Here is a 13,834-nt window from a genome sequence, read left to right as displayed (position 1 = left end):
CTTTCAAATTTAAACATTTTATTCAGCGAGTTACATTTGCGTGCGTGTAACATCAATCACCAAATTCTACAGCGTGTTTCGGGGTTTAAGGCACTGCCAACCGGACACTGGAAAGCCTCAGCAAACTCCTCCATATTGGACACAACGCCATTGACTCTCATCCGGGCAGTGGCGTGGCAAGTAGAATTGGCACAGGTTTGCTGTAGGGTTTTCAAATAATCATCCGATTCTACACTGCACCACATCTACAACCAAATCCAGATTTTTAGAGGGTTTAAACGCTTTATGGGGGTTCTTACGGTGCCGTAACCAATGAAGAAGAGCTGGTCATCAGTGAATTGAGTGATTAGATTGGGATCCTTAAGGGCCGACACTTTTTTGAACGCCCTGTAGGCGTTTCTTAAACCGCCATTATCTGCGATGTTTTCGTTTAGGCTGTTTGCACCACTAATCTACATTTTAAACAGTAATCAATGAATATAGAGTATAAGCCACTGTATAGTTGGTGGTTACGTCATCGAGTGTGAATTTACTCAACTCGAGGATTGTTTTCTTATCAGACGATCATGCAGACACTTGTCAGGTTGATAAACTTTGATTTTATATATTGTTCTCTGAAACTCATAGTTTTTGCAATAAAACAGGTTGATATTTGTCATAATCGATTTTGGCAACACTGGAAAGTGTTGAAACGCTTGCAGGTGTGAGAAAATCGAAATTATTCATACAAAATCAACGGTAAGAAGTGAAGACAAAAATGGTGTAGAACTAGAACTTCAATTGCAGATGTGACGTCATTTCATAGTTGGTCACATGGCTGTGATGTGTCATCTGCATACTGATCGACAAAGCTTTACTTAAACATTGTCATTTTGCTCTTTAAAGTAAAAATCCGATTTTTCGATCGTTAATCGATTTGTTCTTATAAATGCGACCAGTTAGAGAGAAAATTTGCAAGTTTAAATGGATATTGTTGTTGAATTCGGTTCTTTTCATTTCTTCACCAATCAGACGATAATTTAACAGTTATCAGGTGACTGCGCTAATCGTACACAATAACCGATTTTTCCTCTCATTTCTGTCAAAGCACACGTAGAGAGGAGACAGAATAATGACGTAACCGCCACCATCAACTTACGGAGGCGTTGATTTGAGCGATGACGTAGTTGGAGTATTGTTCGACGAAGCACTGGGTGTTGTTCACGAACCGTTCCCTAGTTTCGGACGTCCACCATGGTTCCACGACGCCATTTTGGTTGTACAGATAGCCTTGAGAGTCAAAGCCGTGCGTGATTTCGTGCGCTATGATCATTCCAATGCGGCTGTAATCTAGAAGGCTGTGTGATGATGAAAGGAAAAATGGTTAACTCTGTCAACTGTCAAAATTCTGCGCTAACCTGGCTGATCCGTGAAAGAATATCGGGTGGGCGATGGCCAATGGAAACACTAAAAAGATTATATATTAGTTTATAGTAGTTTGTGATTGGTCCAGCTGAAAGCTGCTTTTTTAACCAATTACAAACCAGGAACTCTAATTTAGTGTACTTACCGATTCGATTATTTTGACGATTATAGTAGGCGTTGACGTTAAACGGGGATTGTTCCCATCTGAAAAAAAACCTACTAAAAAACCACCAGGCCAGAATTGCCTCAACTTACGATGTGCGATCACGTTGACTCAGCATGTTCAAAGTATAGGCCTGTTGAAACGCCCTTATTCTTTTGGCATTGGAGAAATGGTCCCAAGTAGTAATTTCCAAATTTTTGTAAAACCGATCCAAACGTCGACGATCCTTCACGAAATCCGGAAAACCTGGACAAACTGGTTTTCAACTGATCCTACAGTAATACCAACTTACCCAACAGTGAAACAATATTATCGGTTTTAACTTGAGCGGCTGCTTTCGACGTTTCGTCCATCCACGCGGCCTCGGCAATCACCTCCTTAAAACTACTCTGTATGTTGTCGATTAGAGACTGAGCCTGAAGTTTTACACATTTTTTGAATTATTGTTGGGCATTTTTTTAATTTTTGTGACTCACTTTTTCCAGTTTTGAGTCGTTAAAGTAACGAAGCTGGTACTCGTAAGCCACTGCCAGTCCCAACGCTATAGTACCAGTGGCGTCCATAATTTTTCTGGTACAATACTCCCATCTGAAAAAATATCAAAAGAAATTTTAAAGTAAGTAAAGTCTATTTTCGCTTGTAACTAATTTGAAACTCTGAATTTCTTCTTTACTGACATCCTAAACAGGAATCAAGTACTCACCTTGGATATACAGGATTATCGATGGCCTTCAAGTAATCCTCAAAATAACTTCGAGTCTCGGAATCGCTATCTGCAGCGGTATAAATGAAAGCCCTGAGTAAAGCAGCACTTTTCACCACATCCTCATCGGTCAGCCTCACCAAATTGATGATGCCGTACAGAGTGACGTTGAGTTGAATAGGCATGATTACCAGAAAGTCCTCATTCACTTCCACGTGAGTGTATTGAAGCAGTCTTTTCACGTATTCGACCCAATCTAACTAATTTTCCCGTTTAATGAAGTTAACTCAGTTTTTCTATGGGATTGGTACCTGGACAGTGTCTCCAAAATGTTTTTGGGTCCATTCGTTTAATTGGCGTAAAGTTGCTGTTATGGCAGTAGGGTCGTCGTTGATTGATCCTATTTCAGCGTCACCAGGGATGTACTACACATTTATTAGTTGGGTTAAGATGTTTTAAATATTACGCTGTAATAAGCATTGTAATTCCACGAGGGCGTAAAATGCCTTTTAGAGCACACAATTACTTTACCTACAACCAAGTGTAAAGGGATGTTTTTGCAAACTCTTATAACTCAAAGTGTTGTCACAGACTGGTGTTACTAAAAATGGCCACCTTGACAAGTATTAATCCAAAATGGCGGCGGTCAGTTCAACCAAAAAAAAGTTACTTAGTAGGTACTCTGATAAAGCAAGAAATGGAATACAACTTTGCGTAAAGAAAGCCATTACGTAACGGAAAACTAATTAGCTATTTATACTGCGGTCGTAAGTAAAAAATTTACTTACTCCTCCATTGTAAATGCCCGCCAAAAAGCTAGAAATGTTGGAAACTTTTTCAAACAAATACTCGTCGTCCACGTGACTACCCAACGATCTTTTGATCTTCAAGCTTAAGCTCCTCAACAAAACCTCCATGGGAGAAATTGTGGTTGTTTGAATGTCAACTAAACGAGTTGAAACCGTTTCAGATTGGTCCAGCATAGCTTTGAAGCCTTCTTCGATGGCTTCTTCGTAGGATGGGGCGTGAACGGGACGGAACTGGGACGGAATGTCCACACCATCACTAGAAATCTACGTAAATAAACATCAATTTATTTACTAAACTTAGGAAGTCATGGTTAGGCTAATTTGGACCTTACAACCCTATAGCTTAGGGTTACTTCAAAAACTTTTCTATTTCACTTTTAGACAATTCCTGTTTGTTTCAAGCAAATACGTACCCTAAGCAGGTTTCTTGTTGCATTTAGAGTATCAGCGTACAAACTGGGAGTAAAAAAGATGCTAATCCCAAATTCGGCAGCAATATCAGCGATTGTGTTCCAACCAAATTCTTCGTATTCCGGGTCTGGATGGAATTCGTCAAAGGAATTCGTCACCTCTGGTCCTACTATAGGGAAACCCCCGTATTTTTTAATAATCTGCAACCAGAAATACTCTACTAAGATAGGACAAAAACAAAATGGCGGACGAACCTCAACTTCTGGATCGACCATTCCTAGAACGTCCAGAAAGTCCTCACCGACGCAAGCGTGATACGCCGATTTAGCTTTTTTAAGGGCTACAGGATCAGACATTCTAACTTCCTCATCCAAAATTCCTACAAAAACCATCATCGGGGTTTAAAATCTTTAAATTGATCGCCTTTACCATGCACGGTCAACGCCAGTTTTTCCTCCAAAATGCTGAACCGATCAATGGCGCCGTCGCCATCTTGTAATTGGTGAAGGTTTTTGAAATTGCCGCAAGTGTATTCGTAGAAATCTTCGCAAGGATCGACGTTCACATTCATCGATTCGAACTCGTCGAAATCTGGAAAACGTTCTTCCTGTCGATAATCGTTGGAAAAATGCCTTTTACACCAAATATAAACAAATAAAGTGTTGATTATGTAAAAAATCAAGTGGGTACTTGAAACGGTGATTATTTGTTGAAAATTTGTGACGTCACGTGATGGCTTATCTGTAGGTACTCGTCACAATACAAAGTTAGGAAATGCTTAAAAAATAATTGATATCTTTATTTGAAAAATAGTTATTTTTTTATGTAATCTACACGTATTAGTAAAATAGGAAGGTTGTACCGTAAATTTGTATCCATAGAGCTGTAAAAGTTATATTAATTAGACTGGTTCTGTGACTTATATCAAGTATGGTTTTATAGGTTTATAGCTTCATTGAAAGACTTTGGAGAGAAAATCATTAAGAATGACATGTCCACAATAAACAGCTATAGAATCAAAACTGTCAAAGTTGTACCCATAGAGCTGGAAAACAACTGTTCAAGGATATTATAACTTTATAAAGTAGAGTGTTTTTTTTTAAATCCGGCCCTGACAAAACCTGAAAGGACTCAATATTGCTGTAATGTTTGGACAAATTGTCTAAAATTAGCCTAATTTACCGCAACAATTTTGAGTTTGACAGCTTTTTTCATTATTAGAAATTTTACACAAAAAAACTCTCTACCACATTTAGTTTTTCAGATATTTAATTTCTTGTGTTAAGACGAGTTTTAAGTTGAATTTTAACTTAAGTAGAAAATGACAAAAGTTAAAATACACAGTATTAACCAGCTCTAATAAAATAAACAACACATCCCTAGTTCTAATAAACATCTGCCAGAACTGTCATTCTGTTCAAGTCAAAAGCAAAGCTCACTATGACCCGCGTACTTACCTTGAAATTCTGCGCTTCGACTCAACTTTAATTAGATTATTTGGTTCGTATTAACTTACTGTTCAGTTTGGACACTAAAAACAAGAAGCTGCACGCTACTGGAACATTTTATTTCGCGTGGATGAAGTAAAGTTGGATTTTAACTAAATTACTGGCCACTGTCCCACGCGAAACTTTCGTCTTGTTTGCGGCCATGTTTGGTCTTCGACACAGCCTACTTTGATACGAATAGAAATGACTGCACTATCACGTGGCCTTACTTTAATATAATACGAGGCTAGTCCCGTGATTAATCAGTTGACAAATAACCTAATCACTTTTGTTTATTTTATGAAGTATAAAGGTATCAAAGATGATTCCATAGGAGTATAAATTTAACATTGTTTCAGTCAAATCGGCCATTAATTTTGAACATTTATTAAATTATTCAAGTATTCCATAATAGGTCACATATGTATAGGCTGGTCTCAAAATTCAATTACAAGGACCGATTTCTTCACAATATATTATAATCTTCATTTGCTTCATCTTGTAGTACTGCGAAGTAACTCACCATCAAATCCAAAAAATGATACATCAACATCTTCGTCGGCTTTCAAGTAAACCACAACGCTCAACAAAAGTTTGAAGATGAAAATCAACTTCATCTTCAATTTAGAAAACCTTTTCTTGACTCGTTTTTCGTTTTTTTTTTGCAGCTACGACACGCCGATGTTTATCCAACAATCAACACGTTACAACTTGATCAATTGTCGACGATTCGTATCCAAAACACAGAAATCTTCAAAGATTAAAAAGCCGGACAAAAATCTAATTTTCGATGATAACTGCTAATCTTCACGTCACGAGTGCTTTTGTTTGATGGATGTGTATGAAATCGGCTTTAGAGTGGTTTCAAATTCTTGAAATTTCGCATTTTTCAATTGTTTCCAATACAACAACTCCGTTGTTTTTTCCCCATTAGGCGATTATTGTTTGCATCGTCCTATAAATCGGATTAAACATTTTCGGAATTTCGAAATTAATTAATTAATCACTAAATTTATATACATTTTGATAGATAATCGTGTAAAGTGATCTATTTATACTTTGAGGTCGGTCAATGGGTTTTCCAAAGAAAAAATGTACTTGTAAGGTTTAAATTTAGAAGAAGTATACTTATGACGTAGTTGATTGTTCATAATTGTCAAAAAACTTTAGATAAAAAAAAGTTTAGATGATTTACCAGAAATTTGGATTTGGTACAGGATGGACTACAGAAATCAATAATGGACAGTTTTGTTTTCATTTTGTATTGAAGAATTGTTGAATTCCTCTATCTAATCTACTGTCTTGCTAATGTAGGTAATCTATAGATAATAATCGAGCTAGTAATTTTTCAAGGATACTCAATACCTTGGCTAGGATATCATTGATTTGTTAAGGGGAGTAAGGTTTCCTTTCCACTTGATCGGCTTCAAAGTATCAACTTCCCGGTATGCAGTTGGTCAGTGTAGTTTCCTGCACTAAGTACTGTAAGAAAATTGGAAAATGTACCGGGAAGACAATGGAGAAAGGGTGAAACTATTGCACCCCCCTTCAGCTTCCAAGAGACGTGGTTTTTTAGTCCAAATCCGACAACAATTCAGGCTTTACCGACATTATTGGCGTATAATACTTGTGTAAGTTTATAACAATACAACAGAGAAAGTATATGAAAAAACTTTTTACATGCAGGATAATCATCTTTGTGGGGCTAATTTTGACTTTTTCACTACTGAATTCAAGTAGTGAAAACAGCACTAGCACTCAAAATGCTAGTGATGTTCTGCTGGATTTAATGAGAGAAGTAACATGGCCGATTGAAGATCAACCGCCTCCAACCAACCAAACTCTCCAGATTGACTGGGAAAAATGTTTCAAAGCTGGAGAAAAACATTTAAAGCAAAAGGAAGATAGAGAGAGACTAAGTCTTCCTCTAGCGGTGGACAGTCCTAGTTATAGGCATCAGAAAGTCATGGGTACCACCGAAAGGGCGCGAAATTTAAGCAGAACTGGATACCAATTGGAAGGAGCCAGTTACTTTATGTTTGGGTAATTCATATGAATTTTACATTGACAAAGTTGGTTTTCTTTCTATACTATAACACACAGGAGAAACAACACAAAGTTGAAAAGGATCTGTTTGAACGATGTCACGATTACCGGCCTGGAGTGGTGTTCCAATAGTACCAACTGGAATTGCAACCCGTTACACAAATACCGCTCGTATGATGGAAGTTGTAACAATTTGAGACACCCTGGTATGTTTGGTGTGGCTTTTAGGCCCTTTAGAAGGGCGGTGAAAGCTTTCTATGCTGATGGTGAGTTGTTAGGTTAGGTTAGTTATTTGAAGCGAAAATAAACTTTTTAGGTATTAGTAAGCCAAGACTGTCAAAAAAAGGCGGACAACTTCCATCAGCCAGAACCATAAGCCTAAACATTCATCGACCGATTTATAGAACCGACTCTAGGTTTTCAGTTATGCTGGCAGTTTGGGGTCAATTCCTGGACCACGACATCACCGCCACTGCTTTAAACCAAAAAATTGATGGTGGTGCCATCTCCTGCTGTTCCAACTTAACCGAATCGTCTCCAGAGTGTTTCCCAGTCATTCTAGACCAATCCGATCCCTACGTTAGGTTCAACGTGACCTGCATGGAGTTTGTCAGGTCGGCGCCATCTCCACAGTGTTGCCTAGGTTGGTTTGGAGCAAACTCAAAAAAAACAAAACAAATACAACATTTTAGGTTCTCGAGAGCAACTGAACCAAGCTTCCGCTTTTATAGATGGTTCCGTTGTTTATGGCAATGAGGAGGGTTTGGTAAGGTCTTTGAGGACCTTTACAGGAGGGTTGTTGCGGATGTACTTGACATACGACAACAGAACCTTACTGCCCGTATCCAGCGACATGGTAGATGGATGTAATCGGGTTGAAGAAGAGGCGAAAGGAAGATATTGCTTTGCTAGTGGTAAGCTTGTTAGTTGGGTTGAAAGTGGTAGCAAAATTGATGTTTCTAGGTGATTTAAGGGCAAATGAAAATTTGCACTTAACTAGTATGCACTTGATTTGGGCTAGACAACACAACCAAATAGCCTCTACTTTGAAAAAACTAAATCCTCATTGGAATGATGATATAATTTTTCAAGAAAGTCGAAAGATTTTAGGGGCACAGATGCAACACATTACTTACAACGAATTCCTACCTCTTTTAATCAGTTGAGTGTCCCTCAAATACCAGAGATTTTTATTAAATTAATATTAATTTCTTTAGATAAGCAATTACTAAAAAAGCACCATCTGCAACCAAAATCGCAGGGTTATTCAACCAAGTACAACCAAACAGTGGATTCTACCATTGCCAATGAATTTGCTGCGGCAGCCTTCAGATTCGCCCACACTTTAATTCCTAGCCTAATCAAAGTTCTTGGAAACGACACCGCCAGCCAAAAGTACATCCAAATGCGTCAAATGCTGTTCGACCCTTTCCAGCTGTACCAAAAGGGCCAGTTGGATGGGGTTCTTAAGGGCGCAATGAACAGCAGCATCGAAATGTCAGACGGTTACTTCTCGGATGAACTTAAGTCGCATTTGTTCGAAAGGGCGGATGCCCTTCCGAAAACTTGCGGTCTGGATTTGGTGTCGTTGAACATACAACGAGGGAGGGATCACGGATTGCCTGGTTACGTACACTTTAAAGAGCATTGCGGTTTAAACAAAACTAGAAGTTTTGAAGATTTAAAGGGCTTAATTGAAGCAGATGTGCTGGAGAACATTAAAGCCACTTACAGGTAAGATCAGTCCAAGGGCTAGTAATAAGTGTTATACATTACATGTTTGGTAGTGACGTTGAAGACATAGACCTTTACACAGGAGCACTTGGTGAACGACCCTTACAGGGCAGCTTGTTAGGTCCCACCCTAACCTGTCTAATCCTGGATCAGTTTGTTCGGTTAAAAGTTGGAGACCGATTTTGGTACGAAAACCCTCAAACGTTCACTCTGGAACAATTGGAGGAGATTCGAAAAACTAGTCTGGCTGAGGTGATATGCCGAAACTCGGACAATTTGGAGGATATACAACCGAGGGTGATGGAGGGGTGGAGAAAGGAGAATGACAACGTTGCCTGTTCTAGTATCCCGACCGTCAATTTGACAATGTGGCAACAGCGTTTGGTTGATGTGGACATGCGCGCCAATCATTTAAGGGTTGAAGTGATCACTTGATTTTGTTAGATATAAATAAATTCAGCCAACTTTACCTTTGTGAAGAAAAAGGGAAAAACAAACAACTATAATAATTAAAAATCACATTTACTCCAACTATTGAATAGAAAATTCCCAAAAATCACACTTTTGTCACACGAGCAATCAAAATGATTTGCACCAATTTGCCATATATCGTCATCGTTGCACAAATATGGTTCCACACAGGTACCGGCTATGTTCTAATACCGACACTGATTAACTGACAGTACCACTGTAATAAATCACTAGGAGTTTCCACATTTCCTTGATACAGACAATTAATTGCGTATCGAAATAACAGAATGAGAGTCGCCCGTGTTGGTACCTTTGCTATATACCTGTCCAAACTGGACACGAATTATATGCGAGTCGTAAAAAAGCGAAATAGCAGAACCCGTGCGGAACAGGTTAGTAACCTCTCTACCAGAACCGCCTGGGTTCCGTGTTTTGTCTGAAGAATTGCCTTAATACACAGGGTGGCCCAAGTGTTTTGTGTACAAAGTAGTAGAACGCTGACATTGAAGGGACTATAATTTAGAGAGGTACCAAACGTGGTATTTTTCCGTTTGAGTGAACGGAAATTGGCCAGTTGAACTTGACGTTGTTTTTGATTTTGCATGTCTGATTCTGGTTTACCCACTAAACCAGTTTGCAACAATGCTCGATTTTGTTAATTGCTAATTTTTACGGTGTTTTCCTGGTGACATTGAGACTTCCTTATGTAAATTATTTACGTTAATTAGTTGTGATAACCGTCATAGGTACCACATTGAAATTAGAGTTTGTTTTTCCGTATCACCTACACATAATTTACATAACAAGTCTAAATTTAGATAGAAGACAGGTGATGAAAAAGTCTGGAGCTAAACTAGAGTATTTACGTCCTGCTCTAGCAAATGTCAGTGAAAGAGTATAGCAATACATTATTTTTGTACGATGGAAAAAATCAAGTTTAAGCGCAATGATCGGAGGTTTCTCTGACACTGGCCACTAAATTTTGTTTGTTTTGAACCTTGCAAACCCCTTACAATCACTCGAAAATACAAGTTTAGTCGCAAATCTAATTTTTAAGAGATTTTCCATGCTATAATGTCAACTGTCAAATTGTAAAACAGATCAGTGCTGTCACTGTCAAATTTTCAAGGCCTTCCCTACTAAACGCTTCTTAAATGTCAGTTTTATTAATTTTTTATTGATGGCGTTTAGTTTAGTGATTTTCCGGATTTAAATCGTTCGTGATGTGTTTAGTTGGACAATGCCCGTCCAAATTCCGGTTGAAATCATCTTTGAGACACTCTCGCATCGAAAACAATTTGTTTAACGGTAAGTGAACTCTAAAATAATAGTTTCTATAAAGTCCGGTCATGCAGACTAACCAAATTTGAACTTTTCTGGATTAGAATTAACTCCATCAAAGACATTTAGATGTATAAATTACTTAGTTGAATCATCTACCTCAATTTTCTGCCTTTATTTGAATAAATTCGGTAAATTACATCGGTCTATCAATAAAATAATTCATTTGACACTAATGACAGTTCTAGCCCGCTAGTCGAAGTAAGGATGTGTTCAATTGCTTGACGATACTAGAGATGTGCACTAATCTGTACAAAAATAGTTTTAGAGAGAGTTATTAAGCTGGTTAGAAAAAAACCGGGTATAACGGAATTTACTCTAGCAACTAATACTTTAAAATATCACAATTTAATAAATTATATGTGTATTGGTTCAATTGGTGTCTTCTTTGTTCGCAACTTCAACGTCTTTCTTGTCCTTCCTACTGTCAAAAATGGCCTGGATTTCATCCAGTGTCTTACCCCTGGTTTCGGGCAGACAAAAATACACAAATACAGTGCCCACCAAGCCCATCGTACCGTAAAAGAAGAACACTCCATGAGAACCCATTTGGCTCACCTGGAGTAACAAGAACAATCACACTGAAACAGAATTGATTACAAAACTTACCATCCACGGATACAACTTAACAGCCACAAAGTTGAACACAAAGTTGGTTCCGTTGCTAATACCAGCCGCGGTTCCTCTGATATTCCTGGGATAAATTTCTGACGTTATGGCAAAAGGTATGGCGTAAAATCCGAACGTACTAGTCAGAAAGTAGGTGATTAGTAACAGGAGGGGAATCAGCCCTAAACCGGAAGTTGAGTCGACTGTGACTACGTAAATTCCTAAACTGATCATGGAGATAGTGATTCCCACTCCAGACGACAAACTTAATGGTCTTCTTCCGAAATGTTTACTAAGAAAACTCAACAACACCATACCCACTACCCGAACACTCGCTATAATTACAATGGTAATGTACGAGTCTAGTTGTACCCCCGCCCCTTGCACTACATCAATAGCGTAGAACATGATGGAAAAGATTCCAGTAGACTGTTGAAAGACGAAGAAAGAGATGATCAACAGGTATGGTCTTATAAAGCTGCGCTTCATGAGCATCTTCAGTTTTTTCACCACCTGTTGGGGTAGAGTTTTGGTGGTTTTGGTGGTCTTGATGTTACCATTGTTAATCAAGCTTTCCAGTTCTTCACGCACTTCCTTGTTCAACTCTTTAGTGTCGTAAAGTTTACACAAGTTCCTCTCCGCTTGCTTGTATCTTTGTTTGGTCACCAGCCATGGTGGGGACTCGGGAATAAAGAGCAAAAGGAAGATCATTCCCAAAATTGGAAGAAAGGCTGCGATCAGTGCTATGGCACCCCAATCGTCCTATATAAGTTTATTAAACCTAGTACAGTACAGTGTTGTGGATAAATACCTTAAACAGGAAACCAAGTAAGTAGACAAAAAGGATGCCTATGGCGTAGAATAAGGAAACCCAGGTGGTGAACACACTTCTTAACTCAGAACTGGCTACTTCCGCCATGTAGATGGCAGCAGGGGTTCCACACAAACCTACAAAACATCACACTAATAGCAACATCAAGAAATCACTTACATTAACCAACCTGTAGCAATTCCAGTCAAAAACCTCCCGCACAACAAAACTCCATACTGATGCGACTGGGGAGTATAATAAGCAACTGTGACTACACTCCAACCGAGCAGTGCTGTGACATTGACCACGCCTATGGAACATCTACGTCCGAAACGATCGGCTATTGGTCCACAGATCAGACAGCCAATGGGAATGGCCAATGACGCTATACTAGCTTTAACACCACGAACCAATCAGAATCAAATCAGTTGACGTAAAAATCACTTACCAAACCACGAAATTTGATCACGGTTCAAATGGGTCAACGCTGGAATTGCCACGGCCGAAAATCCTATGCTCATGGCCGGGGAAATGTTTGAAAAGTTTGACAACACCGCCAAAGTAACCTGGAAAATGTGTTGTCATTATTTTGAGTATTTTAAGAAGCTTGTAGCTGTAGCAAGCTGAAAGCTGCTTTTTTTTACTGCGCTGAGATTGACGCAATGCTGCACGTGTAGAAGTAGCTGACAAAAACGTCACGTGACTGAAAATCGAGCAATAAACGGGGTGTTTCAATGAAAGTACTGCATTTAACTGTCATATATTTTAATCTTAAAAGAGCCACGTGACCATTTGCACCTTAATAAAAACAGGTAAATAATTTTTCAAAATTTGCGTAGAAGGTTATTACAAACTACAAATATTTTCTAACTAAGTTATATAAAAATCAGATTTAATTGCTCCTATAAATTTTATAAACATTAAAAATTTATAATTTGAATCAACATCATCATTAACACATTTCAGGTAGAAGATCCTGGTATTATTGCGGTTCGATATGCGTACAGATTGGTCAAGGTTAATAACAAAAGTACCCAAAACTTACTTGTAACAGTACCGATTTTCCTCTTCGCTTTTCATCATTATTAAGGGCAGCTCTTTCGTCCATTTTTCACTAAAACTGCATTCCTTCTGCTTACTAATTTTTGTGGATGGTCTGAAGTGTACTGAGTGTACACGATTGTCTTTCACCACCAAGTATCGTGTATTCTTCGAAAATTACCACCGATCGGTACCGAAGTGTTTATACGCCAGGCACCGTCGGTTCTACAACAACATGCATATCAGGATACATTTTCCTACGGTCATTCAAAATTATTTTAATTTATAGTTTTAATTATTGATTTCAAGGTAATAGTTTATTATTAATTAAAAATAAAATATCCTCACTACTTACTTATCTTACATAAAAACGTCCACTACTTACATTTTAGTCAGAATTGGTGTACTATACTGGTCAATTAGCATGTTGTGATGGAAAACAAAAAGGATTTTAGCATCCCACGACTTATCTTACTATGAAGTAGCTGATAGAGAAATTGCGGAATATTGATTACGCAACATAATTTTTAACGTAATCAATGGCGATGCCTGTTTGTGTTAAGAAAGTTGTTCTTGTGATAAGCAACATCATTTCTGAGTTATTTTTTTAAGATTCACTTCAGTTTTAAGCAAAATCATCATGATTGTTGACCTTGGTGTGAGATATTAGTGATGCAATTATATCAATCTGAAAATTTGTGAAATTTAAATTTGTTTGTGCTTACAATTATGGTGCTGGCCGTAAGCCTGAGAACGTGTTATACGCCAGTGAAATGAGAAAAGAAGAGAGGTTAGGTGCTGAAA

The 13,834-nt window shown here is 38.2% G+C and overlaps 3 protein-coding genes across 5 annotated transcripts; 1 reads left to right on the top strand and 2 right to left on the bottom strand.

Annotated features, from left to right (window-relative positions):
* Position 1: 1 nt before the first annotated feature.
* On the bottom strand, positions 2-5,703 carry LOC145726468 (endothelin-converting enzyme 1-like). Its single transcript, XM_081975563.1, has 15 exons — positions 5,501-5,703; positions 3,920-4,081; positions 3,745-3,869; positions 3,493-3,690; positions 3,059-3,343; positions 2,582-2,695; positions 2,271-2,530; positions 2,044-2,155; positions 1,860-1,983; positions 1,660-1,813; positions 1,550-1,608; positions 1,398-1,446; positions 1,139-1,337; positions 300-452; positions 2-245 (listed from the first exon to the last, which is right to left on the bottom strand). Exons 1-15 carry the CDS (start codon positions 5,592-5,594, stop codon positions 57-59), a joined length of 2,277 nt encoding a protein of 758 aa, XP_081831689.1. The 5' UTR covers positions 5,595-5,703; the 3' UTR covers positions 2-56.
* Positions 5,704-6,153: 450 nt separating this feature from the next.
* Positions 6,154-9,288, top strand: cd (peroxidasin homolog cardinal). Its single transcript, XM_081975560.1, has 9 exons — positions 6,154-6,287; positions 6,352-6,608; positions 6,664-7,020; positions 7,081-7,289; positions 7,340-7,666; positions 7,716-7,937; positions 7,987-8,184; positions 8,241-8,757; positions 8,811-9,288. The coding sequence occupies exons 2-9, from the start codon at positions 6,478-6,480 to the stop codon at positions 9,190-9,192; spliced, it is 2,343 nt and encodes a 780-aa protein (XP_081831686.1). The 5' UTR covers positions 6,154-6,287; positions 6,352-6,477; the 3' UTR covers positions 9,193-9,288.
* Positions 9,289-10,663: 1,375 nt separating this feature from the next.
* LOC145726476 (facilitated trehalose transporter Tret1-like) lies at positions 10,664-13,589 on the bottom strand. Of its 3 annotated transcripts, none has more exons than XM_081975582.1 (7): positions 13,386-13,589; positions 13,035-13,255; positions 12,438-12,555; positions 12,180-12,383; positions 11,990-12,126; positions 11,179-11,940; positions 10,664-11,127 (listed from the first exon to the last, which is right to left on the bottom strand). In XM_081975582.1, the coding sequence occupies exons 2-7, from the start codon at positions 13,095-13,097 to the stop codon at positions 10,942-10,944; spliced, it is 1,470 nt and encodes a 489-aa protein (XP_081831708.1). In that variant the 5' UTR covers positions 13,098-13,255; positions 13,386-13,589; the 3' UTR covers positions 10,664-10,941. The 3 variants fall into 3 exon arrangements, with proteins under 3 accessions (XP_081831708.1, XP_081831709.1, XP_081831707.1); XM_081975583.1 differs by having other exon boundaries at positions 13,035-13,287; positions 13,416-13,589; XM_081975581.1 differs by having other exon boundaries at positions 13,416-13,589.
* Between the last annotated feature and the right edge of the window lie 245 nt (positions 13,590-13,834).

This window comes from Ips typographus, linkage group LG3, assembly GCF_016097725.1.
Source record: "Ips typographus isolate SLU linkage group LG3, UJ_Ityp_2.0, whole genome shotgun sequence".
Lineage (NCBI taxonomy): Eukaryota > Metazoa > Arthropoda > Insecta > Coleoptera > Curculionidae > Ips > Ips typographus.
The sequence above is the reverse complement of the archived record's forward strand: the minus strand, read 5'-3'. Positions and strand labels throughout refer to the sequence as shown.

Excerpts from the sequence above, each read along its gene's own strand:
- LOC145726468 (XM_081975563.1), bottom strand. The coding sequence starts at position 5,594 with ATGAAGTTGATTTTCATCTTCAAACTTTTGTTGAGCGTTGTGGTTTAC. Across the intron at positions 1,984-2,043 it reads ACGACTCAAAACTGGAAAAA|GCTCAGTCTCTAATCGACAA; the intron begins GTGAGTCACAAA and ends GTAAAACTTCAG. Across the intron at positions 453-1,138 it reads TCGCTCAAATCAACGCCTCC|ATTAGTGGTGCAAACAGCCT; the intron begins GTAAGTTGATGG and ends TTTAAAATGTAG.
- cd (XM_081975560.1), top strand. The coding sequence starts at position 6,478 with ATGTACCGGGAAGACAATGGAGAAAGGGTGAAACTATTGCACCCCCCT. Across the intron at positions 7,021-7,080 it reads GCCAGTTACTTTATGTTTGG|GAGAAACAACACAAAGTTGA; the intron begins GTAATTCATATG and ends TATAACACACAG. Across the intron at positions 7,938-7,986 it reads AAGATATTGCTTTGCTAGTG|GTGATTTAAGGGCAAATGAA; the intron begins GTAAGCTTGTTA and ends TGATGTTTCTAG.
- LOC145726476 (XM_081975582.1), bottom strand. The coding sequence starts at position 13,097 with ATGGACGAAAGAGCTGCCCTTAATAATGATGAAAAGCGAAGAGGAAAA. Across the intron at positions 12,556-13,034 it reads GAAAATCGGTACTGTTACAA|GTTACTTTGGCGGTGTTGTC; the intron begins GTAAGTTTTGGG and ends CACATTTTCCAG. Across the intron at positions 12,127-12,179 it reads TTTGACTGGAATTGCTACAG|GTTTGTGTGGAACCCCTGCT; the intron begins GTTGGTTAATGT and ends GATGTTTTGTAG.